The following is a 17390-nucleotide window of genomic DNA, read 5'->3' as shown; positions in this document are numbered from 1 at the left end:
TGTGGGGCCTGATGGCCAAATATATTGATGATGATATGATGATATTCTAAATGAATGATTGTTGACATGTAATTAAAATAATTAACAAAGGCGTTTTTAATGGTGAAATAAACCATAATGACATAAAACAAATCAGGATAGATCATATAGTATTTAGACACCAATTCTGAAAATTAATATGCTTTGTCTTTAAAAAGTACTATTATAATAACCCTCAAATAAATCACTCTGAGTTGCTTTCCTATGCCCTATTCCAGTTGTAAATAGATTTTCCAGCCCATTTTTCTAGTGTTCTTTAAACAAGATATTATTTTATCTGAAAGTCTAATTAGACCCTGTGATTTAAGTTCTTAAGAGAATAAAACAATATCTCTAATAATAGTAACATGAACCATAAAGTATAATTGTTCGGTTATTCCTCATACTAGGTTTGGATTTTCTGTATCGTATTCAAATATTATAGTAAAGCCAACTTTTGCCCTTGAATAAGCAAAAAATTTAAGCTACTTGTTATAGTATTCAGAATATTTATGCAATTAATTGGAAAAATTGCTATACAAAATCATACACAATTTGGGGAAGTAACACTTGAATGAAAACATTGAGTCTAAAGTCGACAGATAAAGCTTCAGGAAAAAATAGAGACTATATTAACATAGCATATGCTAATATTAGGACTGACAAAGGGATAATAATTGTACTTTTCAAGAAGAAATAATTTATCTATCATTTTTGAAACTTTTTTCTTTAGGTATATTTTAACAAATTTTCTTTGATCTATGTTGTTGAGCAATGATCAGCTCACCCAGATACTGACACCATTTAAAATATTGATTCAAAAATTTTAATTTTCAAGAATTATTTTCCTTTCAGTCATTTGTCATCTCTTATTCCTAATACAGTTATGCATCGCTTAATGACAGGGATACGTTCTGAGAGATGCATCCTTAGGCAATTTCGTCGTTGTGTGAACATCATAGAGTGTACGTCATAGCCTACTACACACCAAGGCTGTATGGTACTAATCTTATGGGACCACCATGGTATTTGTGATCCGTCGTTGACTGAAATGTCCTTACGCAGCACATGACTATCATCATTTCCATAGGAAGTTCTTCCTTGTTTGGAAAAGTCAACTTCTTTTTCCTGGTTTATGTAAGAGGAAATTTTTACTCAGATATATAACTTTTAAAAAGTCAATACATACTCAAAAGTAGTCTATTATTTCCTTCAAATATGAATATAATGATTTGGCAAAATATTTAGATTAATTTGATTAACACAGATTAATTTGAAAACAATTTATTATTGGGATTTTGCAATCTGATATTTTCAAAATAACATTTTGAAATATCTGAAAGTACATAAGGTTTTTCTCCCCTTCATGTTTAGGTTAAGGGCTCCTAGAATTTTCCAAAATCTACATGACAGGACTGAAAAATTAACTTTATGATTATCATAAAATTACCATGTGTATTATAGAAAAAATATTTGTACATTTTAGGACTTTTTTTTAAACCTTACCTTTAAAATTTACCACTCAGATATTTTTCTCTTTTCTAAAAGACAAAAACAAATCCAAAACTCATTTAAAAACATTGTAGATCCCCAGATTTAATCTTGCAAAGGCCCAGAGGTAAAAACTGTAAAATCTTTCTGAGTTCCTAGAGGAAACTCCAAACATTTTTAACTTCAGAAAAATGAAAAGAATAAGACTATAGTTTAACACTTGATATATTTCACTAAGACAGTATAATCACTCCCATAATGAACAGCTTTCAACCCAGAGTAATGATGGGTTGAGTTATAAGAGTAAAGTATAAGAGTAAAATAGTAAGTCATTTGATTTTACATTATAGTGACTATTTTTCATTATAACAAGAAGTTATAATGTAGAAAACCTTAATTTTATTTGTTCCATCTTTTAGAAAAGGTAATTGCTTAAAAGAAGGTAAATTACGTCCAAGAGCTAGACTTCTCAAGGGTAGACATATTCAATGTGCATTAATATAAGCTTGATGAGCTGGTAAATTTCTCTGCTATCAATATTTCTGTGATTATGGGTCAAAATAAGAACGTGCTACTTTGCTGATTGCAAGAGAATAATTATTTTTCCAGGTGTATTTTATTTTTCCTAAATTTAATCTATGAAGTACAATAGTCATGGGCTTTTCCCACAGCCAACCTCCATTCTTGAAGATGCCCAGTTACATATTATGCATCTTCTTCCCTCAGGTCAGCTGTCTGCCTCATTGCCCCCACTCCCTCCAGGAGGGCCAGAGGTTGTGGTGGAGCTGATTGAGTCCAGGCTTTTCTGTAGGTGTGCTTTTGATGTTTCCCACAAACAACTCTGTGGGATTTCTCATAGCCTGGTCTAGGCTTTCTTCTCAGGAAATCAAAGAGGAGCTGAGGCAAGAAACCACAGTTCAGGCATTCTCTCTTTTAGAACTGGATGGCATAAATCTCAGACTCGGAGATAGGGTATGTTCAAAAACAGCTGGGTCTTCTTTTCTTTCATGAATGTATTAATTTTCAAAAATGAATTTTTTTTAACATATCCTCAAAAAAGGTTTTTGTGCCCAGAATATAAAGCACTAATGTTTTTCTTTTTCTTTTTTCCTTGGCAATTGTGGCAACTCCAGTGATAATTGCATGAGACAGTAATCTTAGTGACTATATACGAGTGTCTGCTTTTAGCGATTTGTTGATTATCATCAATGAATCTTTATAAGTTTATGTCTCTTTCTGCTTTTAAAATGATATACTTTGGGGCTGGCCCTGTGTTGTAGGGGTTAAGTTTGCATGCTCTGCTTCAGCGGCCCGGGGTTCGCTGGTTCATATCCTGGGCACGGACATACTCACTGCTCATCAAGCCATACTGAGGCAGTGTCCCACGTAGAAGAACTAGAAGGACCTATAATTAGTATATACAACTATGTACTGGGGCTTTGGGGAGAAAAAGAGGAAGATTCGCAACAGATGTTAGCTCAGGGCCAATCTTCCTCAAAAAAAAGGTGATAGACTTTTATTTTAGAAAAACTGTTTAAATTTTTTCAATGATGATGTCACTTATCCACTTTTAAATACATCTTAAATACGATGTCTACAACATTTTATGTTGGTATTTGAATAATAAATATGTTATAATGATGGAATTTTTCTCAATTTTCAAACAGAATTTTTTTTATAAAGATTTTATTTTATTTATTTTCCCCCCAAAGCCCCAGTAGACAGTTGTATGTCATAGCTGCACATCCTTCCAGTTGCTGTACGTGGGACGCGGCCTCAGCATGGCTGGAGAAGCGGCGTGTCGCTGCGCACCCGGGATCTGAACCTGGGCCGCCAGTAGCGGAGCGCACGCACTTAACCGCCAAGCCACGGGGCCGGCCCTCAAACAAATTTTTGAATTGTTGTTTTATTATCTCTTATGCACTATCTACCGAAAATTAAAATTAAGTACTTAAATAAAATAATTTACATATATTTCTCCATAATTTTATTGCTAAATAATTAATTGTTAACTTTTATTCATAGGTATTCTGTAGTGCTTCCATCTTTTTCCCGGAGAAACCACATGTACAAAGTTTAGCCATCGAAAGTCGAGAATTTTTTGCAGGCATTAAGGTATGTAGCACTGAGGATGGATCATACAGATTATTCCTCTGGAACTGTGTTTTTCATACAGTTATCTGTGGATGCTGGTTCCAGGACTTCATCACAGACCGAATCTTGAGACCCAAGAGTCTGTATTTTTGAAAAAATAATCCAAACAATTCTACTGCACAACAAAGTTTGAGGGCCCATATTAATGAACTAAAGTTGGAATATACTTGTATTTTTTTTTCAGAAATAGCTCAAATTAGAATAAAGCAAAAGATTTAGTCCCATAATTCACTCCATTGTATAAATTAGAGTTAGAGTATCAGTTTTTTAGTTATCATGCATACCATGTCAAGTACTAGAGTTTTTGGCTAGAGTACAATTAACCCAGAAATCTGGGCTTTATGGACGGCAAAGATTGAGCTAACTAAACAAGGCAGCATCTATGGCCACTGCTGGTAGCACGGGGGTCCAAGAACTGGTGAGCTATTCCAGGAGATGAGCAGAGGTGACAGGGGTTCCAGAGCGGTGGGAGGAGTGGGGGCAGTACCAAGAGGTCTAGGCAGATGAGCGCTGTGCACCTTCTGAGGTTTCAGCCACGAGACTGGAGTTTGACCTGGACTCATCTCTAGTTCAAGGACAGGATGGGATAATCGATAGGTTGTGAGAATAGGACTCAGAACCGGGACAAAGCCTGTTCCTTGATAAAGTCCATTTATACACAACAGGGACCAGGTAAAGAAGTGAGAAGAATGCTGCTTTCAGAATAGCATAACCACAGTAGGAGGGGAAGCAGAGCTCAGATCTTGGGAACACAGAACCTTTGGATCTACATTCGTAAGATGTCAGCAGACAATCAGGGCTGGTGGTCAGCCCCCAGGTTCTGTTTCTGATTAGGCTAATGGATAAAATTAAGTGCTAAGAAATATCTGTTTTGCAAGCTAGCCAAGAACTGAGACTGAGTAAAAACTTCCTGCCTCAAAAAAGGATTGGGCTATGACCTGGCATAGGACCAGGCCCAGCTTTCAGTACTCAGTGAATCCAACTGTGGAAAGCAGAGGCTGAGAAATAAGCTGAAGGTTGAGATATTTCAGGTGACAATAATATTTTGATTTATGTTTTAAAGATACTTAGATTTCTAATTTATATTAGGGAAGATATTAATAAACAGTCCCTTCCATTGGTGTGTCAGTAAACATTAGCAAAAAATTGAAGAATATAGGAATCTTTCTGTCTCCTTCATTCTGTAGCCCACCATAGGACTAGAATCACTAAGGCAGGCTCCTATGAGACTGCCTAACACGTGTGGGAGAACCAAATTGTGCCCTAAGCTCAGAGCAGTACAGAGACTCCATGAACTCTTCTGTGTGTTGCTGATATTTTTAAGGGTTTGGTTTCAATTGATCTTGTTTAATTAAAAAATTCCAGTGCTTAAGTTATTACTACCAGCTAATTTAGCAAAACATGAGCCGCTGTGAAAAATGCCCTTTCAAAAATTATTATATTTTAGAAATAAGTTCTATTTTTACATAACTGCTCTACATATTTTCTTACACCAGTTACAACCTGAATTGAGCACTGTCTCAGAAGATGGGAAAGAATACCAGTTGAGGATAGAGAGCACAATTCCTGTCGCTTGTTCTGAATTCAGTGAGCTTGATCAGGAATGCAGAATCTCATTCTGCAAGGCATGTACGAGATACAGTAGTCCCCCGTTACCCGCAGTTTTGATTCCCGTGGTTTCAGTTACCCTGGCCAAGCTTGGTCCAAAAATATTAAATGGAAAATTTCAGAAACAGACAATTCATAAGGTTTAAATTGTGCACTCTTCTGAGTAGCGTGATAAAATCTCGAACCATCCCACTTCGTCCTTCCCAGGATGTGAATCATCCCTTTGTCCAGTGTATCCACGCTGTATATGCTACCTGCTGGTTAGTCACTTAGTAGCCATCTCGGTTATCAGATCAACTGTAATGATATTGCAGTGCTTATGTTCAAGGAACCCTTATTTTACTTAATAATGGCCCCAAAGTGCAAGAGTAGTGATGCTGGCAATTTGGATACGCCAAAGAGAAGCTGTAAAGTGCTTCCTATAAGTGAAAAGATGAAAGTTCTCGACTAAATAAGGAAAGAAAAAAATTGCGTGCTAAGTAAGATCTATGGTAACTTTTAGTACAGTATATTGTTGTAATTCTTCTGTTTTATTATGTTATTGTTAATCTCTTACTGTGCCTAATTTATAAATTAAACTTTATCATAGGTACGTGTATATAGAAAAAATGTAGTGTATATAGGGTTCAGTACTATTTGTGGTTTCAGGCATCCACTAGGGGTTTTGGAGCGTATCCCTCGTGAGTAAGGGGGGACTACTGTACATAAATTAAAATATAGCCTGTAAGAGAGATTACAGCTCTGTTCACGTATGTTTTCACTATAGGACATAAAACTTTGTTTAGTAAATACACCAAATACAATGTATCTAGGTCTTTATGTCTTTCTTATATAATAATTAAATCAGAGAAATAAAGGGATAAAAGTGCTAGCAGAGAGAAAGTCTCATGGGAATGATGCACCAGGAAAAAAGATGAACGTGGAGACAGAGGAATCAAGAGAGGTTATCCCAAGATACTTGACAGTAAACAGGCTTAGCTAATACTCACCTACTTAGATTTCAGGAGCACCATGAGCAACACTGTATTTTGAGAAATAACCCACAAATATGAAATTAAACCCACTCCCTCAGACTGTCTGACACAATTCTACTTCAAACCATCTCTGAGAAGCATGTTAGGCAAATTTTACTACAATTTATGGAGGAGAAGAGGGAAAGGATGATGTGATTGATATTTTCCAAAATTGTGTTAGGCAAAGATTTCCTTCAGTTACAAGTATACTTTAAACTATATGAATACTCTCACTTCTGTTGACCTGAAACAGATAGACAGCCAGTTATTTCTCCAGAAAATGGGTTTATTTGGGATCAGCAAAGAATTACACTTCAGGGTCTGTAACCATGGTGAGCCAGGTACAAGTCCCCAACAGCAAAGCAGGAGAAGCTCTTTTATAGAGGGGAGGAGGAAGTTGGGAGGGCTATTGTAAACAAAGAGTTCTAGGTGTAGTGGCTTTTCATTGGCTGAGTTGTGACAGTCTCTCATTGGCTGAGCTTCTGTCTGATTAAAAAGAGGAAGTCTTTCTTTTTCCTGTTAGGCTCTGCTATGGACATAGGGCATGAGATCTCCCTGGCTCCAATTTAATGAGGTTTCTGTTTATTAATTTCCACAATTCTTTAAACAGGCAAGCCTTGCTGTAACAATACAAAAACAGGCTAAATGTATTCCCTCATTTTAGAAGTTTGCATGTTCTTATTCTTTGTCAATTAAAAATGATTTCCTTTTTTTTCTGGAGAAAATTTCCTGAGTTTCATTCTGGATATTCCTCATCTCATCTTTTTTAAGTATATCTCTAATTCCATAGAGAACAGTTGGTGTTTCCTGGTATTCCTACAAAGACCATCCTGCTTTTTCCACAGGCTTGAAGAGAACAATACTTGGCCCTCATACCATAGACCAGAGGAAATGATGTCAGGGGCTATATCTAAGCCAGATATATTCCATGTTCACCTCTGGGAGCTGTTTAAGAGTTTGGATGTTTCTGTTATTTTTTATGTGCATGGGGAAAGTATATATTTCTAGAAAAAATGCATGAAGAGAAATATTTTTTCAGGAATTTTGAATCTAATGCAGTGTAGCTATATCTGACCAATATAATTTTATACCTGAAAATGATGTGTGGAAGAAAAGAAGATAGAAAGTTCTTTTCTTTCTTCTTTAATCTCAGAAGGACTTTGGAATCATTAATTGGATATGAGAGCAAACTTCCTTTGTGGCCAGTTTTTGGAGGAATCTATCCTTTTTGTTCAGTTTTACAAATTCCTGGAGTTCCTTCCTTCTTTTTCATTACCATTTTCTTTCCAAGTTATTTTTTCTTGTTCTTTGTTCTATAGGCCAGGGAGCATCTCGAGGTTCTGAATGTATTGGGACACTTGGGAGGTGAAAAGAGGTAGAGAGTTTATTACTGGTGTGGAATTACTTAATTTATTTTGATTCTTCTCTTTTTTAAGATGATGAGCCCTGTATCAATAATTAAACCTGTTTGATGAACCCTGTATCAGTAGTCATTGCCATCACTCAACAATGGATAGAACATGAGCACAAGCCCTAAGAAATATTATAGACATATCTGGACCCAAGGCCCAATTCTTAGGCAGAAAAAAAAATCAAATTATGTTTTTTGGTGCTAGAATTATCAATTTTTTTACAGAAACAAAGATAAATTTTATATATTGCTTTTGAATTTTATCCAGGTGCATATAGATGTATAACCTTATTGAAAATAACAATATGTATGTGTTTGTATATATTTATATGTATATATTGAAGTTGATTAATTATTTGTAAAGATCAGGTAGAGTTCAATAGATTTGGGGCTTTTTTTTAATTTAATTGTTTTACTGAGGTCATATTGGCTTATAACATTGTGTAATTTCAGGTATACATTATTATATATCAGTTTCTGTATAGACTGTATCGTGTTTGCCACAAACAGTCTAGTTTCCATCCATCACCATGCATATGTGCCCCTTTACCCCTTTCAACCTACCCCTCCCCCCTTCCCCTCTGGTAACCACTAATCTGTTCTCCTTATCCATGTGTTTGTTTATCTTCCACATACGAGTGAAATCATACAGTGTTTGTTTTTCTCTGTCTGGCTTATTTTGCTTAACGTAATACCCTCAAGGACCATCCATGTTGTTGCAAATGGCATAATTTTGTCTTTTCTTACGGCTGAGTAGTATTCCATTTTATATATGTATATACCATATCTTCTTTATCCATTCATCTGTTGATGGGCACTTGGGTTGCTTCCACGTCTTGGCTTCAACAGCTTTGGTTTTATTTTGACAAAAATTACAACCCTATTTTTTGAGTAAGAGAAAATAATTTAAGAGTAGTCTCTCAATTCAGTGTCTCATGTTAATTGAGTTACTACATGCTTTGGTTGGTATATTCCTTTAGAAAAATTCTCCATGTATTTTTTCATAAAATAGGTAAAGAACAGCTAGGCTTAAATTTGGCACTGTCTTCCTGTCACGTGGACCTTCACTGGACATCATCCTGTGCTAATGGAACCTGTGGCCATGCTTTTGTGTACTACACCACTGTAACAGATTTTTCTCAAGACGGAGATAGAGTTACAAACATTGTAGTGGAACCTATAGTTAATGAGGATTTCCTGTGGAACAGCTGCATTCCAGACAGCATCCAGCTCGACAAATTACAAAAATATCTTTACAATTGAAACTTTAAAAAAAGATATGTGTATTTTATCACTACACCTTGTAAGCTTTTCATTTCAAAAGTATTTAGTAAGTTATTTCAGTTTTTAAATGATTCAGTTTTCAATAACTATGATAAAAACAATAACTAATCAAAAATTCATTGAGATTGCTAAGCAATTTATTGTATATCACTAAATAACAATTAATAGTAATATTTACTGAAAATATCTTTGCTTTTAAGATCAGAGTAAAGGATGTCCCAACTGCATACTACTATTCATTTACTGACCCACATATAATTACATTTGATGGCAGGTAATTTCCTGAAAGTTTTTTCTTTTAGCGGTTTTTGTTTCTTTTTGGATTTTGTTGTTTTATTTTAAACATCATACTATTTTATCATTTCTTAGTCCTTTTCACTGAAAAATTAGACAGGAAGGCATATAGACATCACTGGCTTGTTTCAAAGTACTAACTTATTTGTGTGGAATGTTTTTGCCTTAAAATCTAGTCCTTAGTAAATGTGAGGATTAGTTGTGAGGCTGAATTTGTAAAAATAAAGATTCTTACACATACAGACAATCATTTTAGCTTGACCATTTATTTATTTTTAATAATGATTTGATTATTTGCTCTAGAAATATTTAGTATAATGCATTTCTACGTGATACTAAAATAATCTTTAAAGTTTAGGCAAGATGATTACACTAACACATTAAAATTATTTTAAAAACTACTCAGTTCTAATTCATGGCAAGGATACTCAGGAAGGAAAAATAACCTATTGTAGCCATCATGAATACCTGGATATCTGCCTCTGGAACTTAAAATAAAATGGGCAAAATGACCAAAAAGTAATCTAAGCTATCTTGCTATTAGTATCTGCATAGAAAGATTTAAACTTAGTTATACTGTTCTGGGGAATTTGAGATTTTAAGAAGTCCCTAAAGAAAATGATAAGAACATCTCATTGTTGAGTCAAAATTTTCTCCATGATGCAAGGTAATTTATTCTTTTTTACAACTTGTAATATGATCATTGTCAGTAAAATTATTTAATATGAGTAAATCAATGTAGAACCCCTCCAATAACAAATTATACTCCAGAAGTTTGAATAAGTATTGCAAAGTTGTAGGAACTGATCCCACATGTAAGAATCCTTTATGGTTATAATTAAAAGCTTAGGAGCTCTAGTGAAAAAACCTCAAGAAAGCATAGTGGTGATGAATTTAATTCGTTATAAGTCAACAAGATTAATTGTGCAACAACTAAGGGACAAACCACGTTCTAAGTGCTGGAAGTTTGGCAGGGAACAAAATGGACAAATGTCCCTTGCTCTCACGGAGCTTACCTTTGTATAGGTGAAGAGAGATATACACAGTTAATAGATAAAATATAGAGAGTATCTGAGGAAGATAGATGCTATGAAGAAAACTAAAGCAATGACAGAAAGAGAAGGGTGGCAGTAGGTGTTAACTGAAGTGGTGAAATGGAAGAAAAGAGTAGCAAGAGAGATTTGGATGTTTATCACTACTTTGTTTCATTCAATGCTCTGCAAATAAATGCTAGTGATAGATAAAGCTATCAGAAATACAGATTTTTTATTCTTGCATCAAAATATATTGAATGTGTATAAATAAATTTAAATTGTATTTAAATAAATTCAAATACACATTTTTAGTTTATAACTACAATTGTGATATTTTATACCAATTCTTAATGCAATTGACTTTTGTTAATGATAGGGTATATGATAATTTCAAGACTGGAACATTTGTGCTTTATAAGAGTATGTCACGTGATTTTGAAGTCCATGTACGTCAGTGGGACTGTGGAAGCCTTCACTATCCTGTGTCATGTAACTGCGGGTTTGTTGCCAAAGAAGAAGGTGATGTGGTTACTTTGGATATGTGCAGAGGTCAGCTACATGAATCACAGCCATATTTATTTGTAAAGAGCCAAGATGTAACAAGCAATATCAAGATAAGTGAATCTTACTTAGGAATAAAAGTCACAGTATGTATGATTCATAACTATTAAAAATATTTTTCCTTATTTTCTACAGATTTTGGATTAAAATCTGAACTTCTCACTTGTATTAAACTAGGAGCTATCATTTTTCAGCATTAATTTTTTAAAGAAAATAGCTTTTAAATTAACACTGATCTTGGAATAAATATTTTTTCACTTACTGCACACAAATAGACACAACATAGTTAAAACTTTGTCAAATCTAAACTGCCTTATTTTAAGATTTCAATATGATAACTTGGGTTATTCATAAAAATTGTTTTTGATAGTGCCTAATAAATGTTATATTAGACAGAGATGAAATATATAATTAAGAAGAAATATTCAGGAATAACTAGCCAATTTTTGAAATAAATACAGATGGTTCTGCCTCAGGAATAGGGTGGTAGATACATGGAAGAGAGTAGAAAATCAAGAAACAGATCCAAGGGCCGGCCCCATGGCGTAGCAGTTAAGCGCGTGGGCTCCGCTGCTGGTGGCCCGGGTTTGGATCCTGGGCGTGCACCGACGCACTGCTTGTCAAGCCGTGCTGTGGCGGCGTCCCATATAAAGTGGAGGAAGATAGATAGGCACAGATGTTAGCCCAGGGCCAGTCGTCCTCAGCAAAAAGAGGAAGATTGGCATGGATGTTAGCTCAGGGCTGATCTTCCTCACACAAAAAAATAAAAAGGAACAGATCCAAGATTATATATACTAATTAATATTTTTAAATGATATGAGTTAGCTCATATCTATGAGCTAACTATTTGTATTTTAAGGTTATCTTCTTTTCATCTTCCAAAAAGGTAAATTCCTGGTGAATAAAATTTAAATTTAAACGAAAGTAGTAGAAAATGTAAGTGAATGTTTTTATAGCATTGAGGTGAACAAGAATTTTTTAACATAACATTATATATTTGAATTCCATCATCAAAAACCAAAATGTAAATAAAAATTGGGAAAATATTTGCTATATATAAAACATACAGTCCATATAGAAAATACTCTTATACATCACTAATGTATGATTGGCACTCCAATTAAAATGAGCCAATAATATAAACAGGCAATTCACAAAAGAAAAAAAACTGATAAATATGTTCAAACGTACAAATAACCAACAAAAATATGAAAACCTCAACTTCATTATTAATCAAAGAAATGCAGATCAAACATCTCTCATACAATATTGACAAGAGTAAAAATAGTTACAATCTTTCCAGAGGACATATATATTATTCATATATATATAAATTGAACCTGCACATGTCATTTTGTTAAAAAATTTACTTTTGAAAATTTATAATCATAAATAATTAAGGATGTGCATAACCCAATGATATTCATTGCATCTCTCCTAAGAGGGAAAATTATAATTAATCAGTGATGAATAAAAGAGTTTAACCGAAACCCTAAATATAGTGATGTCACATAATAGAACACTTTGTAGTCATGAAAATTTTGGAGTAGATGTATATTTATTGACAGGTAAGGATATTAATGAAATATAGGAGAGGTTTTCAAAGAATTTGCACCAAGATCTTAACATTAGCTACCTCAGATTGAGTAGTAATGTAATGTTTGTTTGCTTTTAAAATAACTTTTTGTAGCGAACACTTACCAGGTTTAAAAAAAGAAAAAAAAAAGTGCAATTTTTAAATTTAAAAAATTAAAGGGAAGGAGAGGCAGAGGAACAAATACACGTGGTGTATCTTCAGGGATTTTTAGAAAAGAGTTTCTCGGCACGTGCATCCAAGACCCTGATCTGGGAGAGACGACGTTCCTGTGGGGAGGATCATCATTAGACAACAAAGGGTATTAGGATAATTCAACAAACTCCCCTTGCTCTCATTCCTGACTCCCCAGGCAATGATCTGGTTATAATTTGCCTTCTGATTCTATTTGCCTACTGGCAGCAAGAGAATGCTGATTAGCCACAGGAATATGTGCTCCTCTGGAATTATGTTATCTCTGTAAATTGATTACTCAGCAGTCTGGTTCTACATTATATAATTATTATCAGAGCCATTACTTGGTAAACATTATCCTCAACCTTTATAGCTGTTTTAATTGTATAAAATATTGCACTTTGGTTTAAATTGTTTAAAGAAAGGAGTTTGGACAACACACCTCAATAAGAGGATCAATATGGAGATCAAATTTCAAGTCAGCAAAATGCAAAAACCCATTGTTTTGACATATAGCGTTAAAAGGAAAGTTGTAGTCTAAAGAGAATCAGTATTTTATTCTCTTTTATGTTGAAGGAGTAAATGAGTTTTGTTTTTATTTCTTAAATAATAGTTTTTTTCTTAGTCCATATTAAATATTATTTAAACATCTTTTATTTCTGATTTTTTATTTCAGTTCTGGTTTTCTTCTGGAGCGTTTATCCGTGCTGATCTTGGTGAATGGGGCATGAGTTTAACAATCAGAGCCCCTAGCCTAGATTACAGAAATACTTTGGGACTTTGTGGCACGTTTGATGAAAACCCAGAAAATGATTTCCATGATAAAAATGGGATCAAAATTGATCAAACCCTTAATAATTGTGCTGCTTTTATTAATGAATGGAGGTAAGAGAGTAAATTATTTTTCATTTGTGATTACATTAATATTAAATTTAAATTAGTGTGAGTCAATTCTCTTCTTTTTTTGCAACACATTCTTGGGGGAAAATATGTTCCTGTCCAAATTACTATTCTTTTTTTGTTTTCCATCTGGAAGGATTTTACCAGGAAAAAGCATGTTTGACACCATGCCAATTTCTCTGCCATCACCTGGAAAACTGTCCTACAATTGAAAGTCGGACACTCCTTCATGGTATCCATCTTCTAACCATCTGGATAGTGTTTCTCAATCAGAAATTATTTCAGGTTGCAAAGACCTCACACATGTCAAATTTTCTTCCCTGATACCAGAACTAGATGTCACCTCTGAATATATTAATTCAGAAGCTCTTGCCAGAGTGATAAACAAGCCTATATCTCGAGAAGAAAATAATTTGAATTTCTTTCCTCAAGAAAAAAGCCTGTGAACCTAACCAAACTGGACGTAAGTTTACAAAAACATCCTGGGAATGAAAAACAAGATGCACCAAAAACTTCAGATAATGGGAGACACACACGGGACCAGGGGAGTCACAGCCAAAAAACAAGGTGGGATCGACGAAACAGATGGAAACGGCAAAGCTTTTATGAGTTTCTTCCTTTATTTGCTTTTCAAAGTCTCAGCTGAGGTGACCTAGAAGAGTTTACTTACTTTTTCCCTGAGGACCATACCGAGGATGTCCACCAAGAGTTTGTCCCCACGTGGCCCACCCCCTCTGGCCTCACTGAGTACAGCACCTTGGCACTGTGTCAGCTGACTCTAGCCAACTCCAGCATAGGAAGGCACTGTCTTGCCTTTCTTGGCAAGAGACTAGACAGTGTCATAGATATGTGTGTCAAGGATGTTCTCCTAAAAGATGATCTTAGCTGGGCAGAAGCAGGTGTGGCCCTTTTAGAAAATGAATGTGAAAAGAGGATTTTGGAAGAGGGGAAATTTAACACAGAAGAATACAGCAGGTCGATTGAAGGCATTCTGTTGGTATTAAAATGCCCCAGTTTGTGCAGTGGCAATGGGCAGTGTATGGAATGGGGATGCGCATGTTCCCCAGGCTTTCGTTCCTATGATTGCAGTGATTCGCACGGTAAGTAAATATCTCCAACTTTGATATTGTGTTTATTATTTGATCATGAAAACGTCTTTGTTCTTTTTTACCTTCAGTATCTTAACAGGATTTATTTAGATTATATAGGGGAAAAAAACCCAAACTATATTAATTAATACCTTAATAATTTTCCAAAAGTGTCTCGTCTTATTCAGAGTAAGAGCCGAAGTGCTTATAATGGCCTATCAGGCACAACGTGATCGGGCACACAGTTATTTCTGGGTACTCATCCCTACTACTATTGCCCTCACTCATTCCACTCCACCCACTTTGGTCTTGGTGATGTTCCTTGAAAATGCTGAGTTCTCTTGACCTCAGGGCCTTTGCACATATCTAGTCCCTCTACTTGTAGAGAATAATTGTTTTTTTAGGACTCAAATTTAGTATTTTTTAAGCTCTGTGTTTATAATATTTTGCTAATTATACTGATTTGCTAATTTTTTTTTCTAACCCATCTATATGGTACAAGCTATTTTGTCTCAATATATTAGAGAAAGAAATTTTAAAAAGTCAATTTGATTCCATTAACTACTAAACCAATAACTCCTGATTTTCCTCCTGCTGCCACCATCCTGCCCTTTTCCATCTGCAGACTTTTCCATTTTAGTAAATTGCATTTCAGTAAATTGCAAACTTGATTCCTCTAATCGTTCACGTTAAAAACTTGTAGTCATTTTGACTTATATCTTTCTCTCATGTCTCATGTTTAATCCATTAGCAGCAACTTCAGCTCTAGCTTCAAAGAATTTCATCTCTTTCTCTGCTACAGCCTTAGTCCAAGCCACCATTATCTCTCACCTGGATTATTATAGATTCTCTCAAAGTTTATTCTCCATGCAGCAGCTAAAGTGATCTCTTTGGAATGTAAATCGGATCGTATTACTCCTCTACTTAAATCCCTCTAGTGGCTCTCCATCTCCTTCCAAGTGAAATCCACAGTCCCTACCATGGCCTAGAAGACCCTACACAATCTGAGGCTCCTCTCTCACTGAATTTATCTACCCGTGTTTCCATAGCTCAGTGCTCTCCAGTGTTCTCAAGTGATTGCTTTGCTGTTCCTCAAAGAGGTCAAGCCTGCTCCTACCTCAGGATCTTTGCACTTATAGCTCCCTCTCACTGGAGCATTTTCCACCACAAGTCTTCATGAATGAATTCTTTCTCCTTTCTGTTCTAATATCATATTATTAGAGCATCCTTCCATGGTTATTCAAAATAAAGTACTTTTTCTCACAATCTTGCAGTCTTTTTCTCCCTTAATATAGTTAATATACGTTTTCTCCATAGTCTTGAAAACACTTATGTGATACACTTTTAATAACATTGGAGAAATAGAAGTTGCTTAGCAAACATTTGTTGAATATATGAAAGAATAAACTAATACTTTTTAATTTTCATAAATATTTTTAGGGTTCTAAGTACACATAACTTATGATTTTGTATCCTATTGCTAGTAAAGTTATATTGACTTAGATTTTGCCAGTGCTTAGACAAAGGACTCGATTACTTTTACATACTACATTTGTCTATTTTGATAACCAGACCCTGCTTATATAGGTAACGTATGATCTGACGAGATTGGGCACGTTCAGGGTGGTATGGCCGTAGACAGGTAATGCATGATCTTACCAAGAACAGAGATATAACCATACGAAGGTCAGTTAACTCTGACTGCTAGAAGAAATTTTTTTTTTCTGTGACTGAGAAGTACACCCAAGAATATGGTAGCGTGCAAGACAGCAATAATACATAAAAACATCAATAATACTACAAGGGCAGCATACATAAATTTTAATGAGTCTTTTCTAAAGCTTAAATTAAGGATTTTTAAAAATTTTAATATTTTTAACTTGCTAACTACACTGTTGTATTACAAAAGTATTTTTTCTGTAACCCATCTGTATGGCAAAAAGCAAAATGGCAAAACCAAAACGGAGGCCATTATAGTAGTAATTTCTTAATACATGCCCTTAACTGATATCAAATATTATTAAAACATTAATTAAACCTGTATATTTAGGTGCTGATAGTACCTATAATACTATTTTTATTGGTTTGATGGTAGATAACACTTTTTAAAATTCCAGATTACTCTTAACATTTAATGGTTTAATTAATGTACTAAATAACATTTGGGGGCAGACTTTGAAATATTATTTTACTTGTTTTTTAATTTGGACCTTTAAAATAATTAGGTTTTTTTTCTGGAATTAAGGAAAATATGTCTTATTTTGTTATCACTTTTTCAAACACAAAGCTCCTGAAATTATAGAACTTGAGAATGCTGGATTCTGTAATGTTTGAAAATATAATTGCATAACAGTGAGAGTTTTTGGTCAAGGCTTCAAAGAATCACCTTCATTTAAATGTGAAGTTACTAAACTGTAGGTATGTTAATTATAGACTTGAAAAACAATTAAGCTTATAAGTTATTCAGATTAATTTTATCTTGGAATAATTTGGTGTATCAATTAGGAGCATATTTCCAAAGGATGTCTTATCCACAGAGAGCTGAAAAGGAAAATGATGAAGTTGCTGAACCTTAAAGCTTCGCTATATGTTAACTCTATTAAATTATTTTATATAACTTTTATTGAGATATTGGCTCACTATTTCAGTCATAATAACAAATGGAAAGAATATCAAGGTTGATATGGAAGCTTCTGTATTTCTTGAAATATAAAAACACAAAGAATGGAGATCATTTTTATCTCAGACACCCTGCATGAGTTATAG

At 34.4% G+C, this 17390-nt stretch overlaps 1 protein-coding gene across 1 annotated transcript in view; it reads left to right on the top strand.

Moving 5' to 3' along the window:
- Nucleotides 1-17390, top strand: part of VWDE (von Willebrand factor D and EGF domains) — a 64716-nt gene that overhangs the window by 19603 nt on the left and 27723 nt on the right. Inside the window, 11 exon segments of the mRNA XM_058570589.1 lie at nucleotides 2236-2335; nucleotides 2337-2481; nucleotides 3535-3624; nucleotides 5160-5307; nucleotides 8708-8923; nucleotides 9178-9253; nucleotides 10684-10954; nucleotides 13313-13521; nucleotides 13673-13974; nucleotides 13977-14636; nucleotides 16906-17042. Of these exon segments, the coding sequence (XP_058426572.1) occupies nucleotides 2236-2335; nucleotides 2337-2481; nucleotides 3535-3624; nucleotides 5160-5307; nucleotides 8708-8923; nucleotides 9178-9253; nucleotides 10684-10954; nucleotides 13313-13521; nucleotides 13673-13974; nucleotides 13977-14636; nucleotides 16906-17042 (2354 nt within the window).

The sequence above is a fragment of the Diceros bicornis genome, chromosome 3, assembly GCF_020826845.1.
Source record: "Diceros bicornis minor isolate mBicDic1 chromosome 3, mDicBic1.mat.cur, whole genome shotgun sequence".
NCBI classification, from domain to species: Eukaryota; Metazoa; Chordata; class Mammalia; order Perissodactyla; family Rhinocerotidae; genus Diceros; species Diceros bicornis.
Note: the sequence above shows the minus strand (reverse complement) of the source record. Positions and strands in the feature narration are given on the sequence as shown.